This window comes from Galeopterus variegatus, unplaced genomic scaffold (assembly GCF_000696425.1).
Source record: "Galeopterus variegatus unplaced genomic scaffold, G_variegatus-3.0.2 Scaffold7707, whole genome shotgun sequence".
Classification (NCBI taxonomy): Eukaryota; Metazoa; Chordata; class Mammalia; order Dermoptera; family Cynocephalidae; genus Galeopterus; species Galeopterus variegatus.
This window is the reverse complement of record NW_007733818.1, coordinates 59,574-63,339: the sequence shown is the minus strand read 5'-3', so window position 1 is coordinate 63,339 and position 3,766 is coordinate 59,574. Positions and strand designations below refer to the sequence as shown.

Genomic DNA, 3,766 nt, shown 5'->3' with positions numbered 1-3,766 from the left:
CGCAACCCTCGGTGTTGCGCCCGCACCTCGCTCAGCCAGTGAGCGGCCGGTCTGTATGTGGGATCCGAACCCTCGGCGGGAGCGCCACCGCGCTTCCCAAGCGGCGCACTGTAGCAGTGCGCCACCGGGCCGGCCCCAACAGTGGGATTTTTTAAAGATGGCCTGTTCTGACAATCTTTGCCTTAGAGTAGGCATATGTAGTCCATTTACATTTAATGTAATTACTGAGACATTTAGGTTTAAATTCATCTATTTATTTTCTGTTTGTCATATCTGTTCCTCCTTTTTTCTCCTTTCTTGCTTACTTTTGGGTTAATTGATATTTTTTTCTATCCCACTTCCCCTACCCTTGATTAGTTATACACTCTTTTTCTGCTACTTAAGTAGTTAGCTTACAGGGCACAGTATGCACTTTGACTTCTTAGAGATTACCTTAAATGAGTAAGTTTACTGATTCCCAGACAATGCAAGGAAGGACCTTGCAACCTTTAATTGTGTTTATTTTCCTCTCAACTTCTGTGCAAGTGTCATGTATCTTAATTCTACCTATTTTCAAACCCAATAAGACATTATTTTTGTGTTAGGCAGTTATGTTCATTTAGATTTACCACCTATTTGTATTTCCCAGTGCTCCTCATTCTTTCCTGCATTATTGGTTTTCCACCCAAGACCATTTTCCTGCTGCCTGACATTCCCTCTCTTTAGTATGCTTTTTTAGTGTGTCTGCTAATAATAACTTCTCCATTTTTCTTGGATCTAAAAGCACACTTATTTCACTTTCATTTTTAATGATCTTATTGTAAAGTGTTTGTAACTTTTATTTTTGATACAATTTCACGCTTAAAGTTGCAATGTACAAAGAATTCCCATATGCCCAGATTTACCAGTTGCAAATGTTTTGCCCATTTTCCTTAATGTTTGTGTGCACTCTCTCTTTCTCTCCCTCTCTCTCTCTGCCTAAGTTTCTCTAACCCATTTGAGAGTAAGTTGCAGAAATTCTATTCCTTTTCCCCTAAGTATTTCCTAAGCTCAAGGACATTCCTCTTTGATATGATTATCTGATCTACAGTTAATATTCAAATTTCACCAGTTGTCCCAATAATGTCTTCTCTAGCTATTTCTCCTGGTCCTGAATCCAGTTCAGGATCATGAATTGCGTTTACTTGCCATGACCCTTAACTCTCTGTAATCTGAAACATTCCTCAGGCTTTCTCTTTCTTAGATGACTTTGACATATTTGAAGAGTTTGGGCCAGTTATTTTTGTAGAACATCCTTCAATTTAGGTTTGCTTGATGTTTCTTCATGAATAGATTATACATCTTTGGTGGGAACACCACAGTGAGGGTATTATCTCTTTCTTAGTGCCGTAGTGCCCTATCAGGATGTATGTGATGACAATTTTGTCCCATTATTTGTGACATTAGTGTTGATCACTTGGGTAAGGTGGTATCTGTCAAGTTACTCTGCTGTGAAGTTACTGTAATTAATAAATAATTTGCAAGGTAATACTTTGAGCCAAGGTAAATATCCCATTCCTCATCATAATTTCACCTACTAGTTTTATTGTTCATTGAAGAATTTGTTTATTAGATTATTTCTATCATGGTTGAAAAATAGTGATTTTTCTCAATAGTGATGGTTTCTTCTGAAGGTATTAGTTGGCATTCTACTATAAGGGAAACATTCTCTTCTCCTTTACTTATTCATTCTCCTGCAGGAATCAGTCATTTCTCCAAGGGAACCTATATCCTTTCTGCAAGCAATTGTTTTGAGTGCTTTTTGAAGAATATTTTCACTGGTTAAAGAATTCGAAGTAGGCAAATGTTTTATTTCAGCATTTGGATGATGTTATTCTGTTGTCCTCAGGCTTCCATCATTTCTGTAGAAAAGTCAATGAACATTCTTAATGTTGATTCTTTGAAGGAAATGTCACCATCACCCCCATGAGCTGCATGTAAAATAATTTTTTTGCCTATGTTTTTTATCAGTTTTACTGAAATGTGCCTAGCTGTGATTTTTTTTCTGTATTCGTACTGCTTGGGATTTGCAGAGATTTTTGGATCTGTGCCTTGATGTCTTTCATTAGTTTTAGAAATTTCTCAGCCACTATTCTATCTCTGCAGACAAGGTATCTGCTTCATTTTCTCTCTTTTCTTTTTCTAGGGCTCCATTCACATGAATATTAGGTCTTTTTACCAAGGCCTGTTTTATGCATTTCCATCCCTTTCCTCTCTGTTTTTCTATGTAGTTACTTTTGATTGACCTATCTTTCAGTTTATCAGTCATCTCTTCTACTTTGTCTAATCTACTTTTAAATCCTTCTATTGGATTCTTAGTTTTAGTCATTATGTTTTTCAGTTCTAGGATTTTTAAATTTGATTTCTTTTTTTTTTTTTTTTTTTTTTTTTTTTTTTTTTTGTGTCCGGCAACGGATCGCAGCCCTCAGTGTTGCCCCCGTACCGGACCGGGGACGGGCAACGGGATCGCAACCCTCGGCACTGCTCCCACGCCTCGCTCAGCCAGTGAGCGGGAACCAGTCCGCATGTGGGATCCGAACCCTCAGGCGGGAGCGCTGCTGCGCTTCCCAAGCGGTGCACTATCCAGTGCGCCACCGGGCCGGCCCTAAATTTGATTTCTGATTCCAGTTCTCTGGTAAAAATTGTCTGCCCTTTTATCACTTTTCTCAAACATACAAATTATTTACATACCCTGAATGATAACTTCAATACTGGTGGATTGGTTTCTATTGTCTGCGTTTTCTCTTGGTTTTTTGTCATTTGGTCCAATGAATGCCAAGCTTGTGTATAAAAAACTGTAGAGGTTCTGGATAATGTTATTTTCCTTGAGAGGTTTTATTTTTTTTCCGACTGGCAGCAAGAGAGTGGGCAGATCATCTTAAACTGGCCAAGGCTGGTGTATTTCTGGGTTGTTCTTACTCCTGAGCTATGACTCCACCACCTTCTCAGCCTCTTTGCCAAGGTCCCTCTGTTTCCGACTGGCAGCAAGAGAGTGGGCAGATCATCTTAAACTGGCCAAGGCTGGTGTATTTCTAGGTTGTTCTTACTCCTGAGCTATGACTCCACCACCTTCTCAGCCTCTTTGCCAAGGTCCCTCTGTGTGGCAGGCCTGGATGAGAGCTCTGGCCTTTTGAAGGGTCACTCAACTCCATGAGCCTCTACTTACCCCTGACACACACACACAAATACATACACATGATCCTGCCATCTTTTTCAGATCGGTTGGTTTCCTTCAACATATGTAGAAGAGGAAGGCATCCAGTGATGGCCAGAATGTGGACAGGACGCACAGTGATGGCCAGAATGTGGACAAGAACGCATGGATTTTCTTGGGAGAATCGCTGCAGCTCTGAAGTCTGTCTCTAGCTCCTCCGTGATTCAGAGGGGAAATGTCCGCCAGCCTTCCAGTCTTCAACAGCCTGTAGGAATGGGGAGTGTGTTCCAAATCCTAAATGCAAACTGTTTCACCATCAGTCTGCCCTCAGTGACCTGTCACTGGGTACACTTCTTGTACATAGAGGAAATCTGGGCCACCCCACCCAGAGTACTGAGGAGAGGGGGTGCCCGCAGCATTGCCAGCCAGGCTGTGGGTGAGAGCTGAGGCCAGAAGCTAATTGCCTGCCACTGTTGGGCTGAGATGGTGTTCAGGAGCCTAGGCTGAAACAGTGGATGCCATCCCAGGGAGGGCTGGGGGCAGCAGAGGGGACCTTCCACAAGCCCCTTTGACTCAGCCCCTGGACTCTGAGCT

The 3,766-nt window shown here is 41.8% G+C and overlaps 1 protein-coding gene across 1 annotated transcript in view; it reads left to right on the top strand.

Moving 5' to 3' along the window:
- The window catches only part of VAV2 (vav 2 guanine nucleotide exchange factor), a gene marked incomplete at its 5' end in the record, with an annotated part of 37,371 nt that extends 34,027 nt beyond the window's left edge, over nt 1-3,344 (top strand). Inside the window, one exon of the mRNA XM_008592241.1 lies at nt 3,236-3,344. Within this exon, the coding sequence (XP_008590463.1) occupies nt 3,236-3,283 (48 nt within the window). The remainder of the gene's footprint in view (nt 1-3,235) is intronic.
- Between the last annotated feature and the right edge of the window lie 422 nt (nt 3,345-3,766).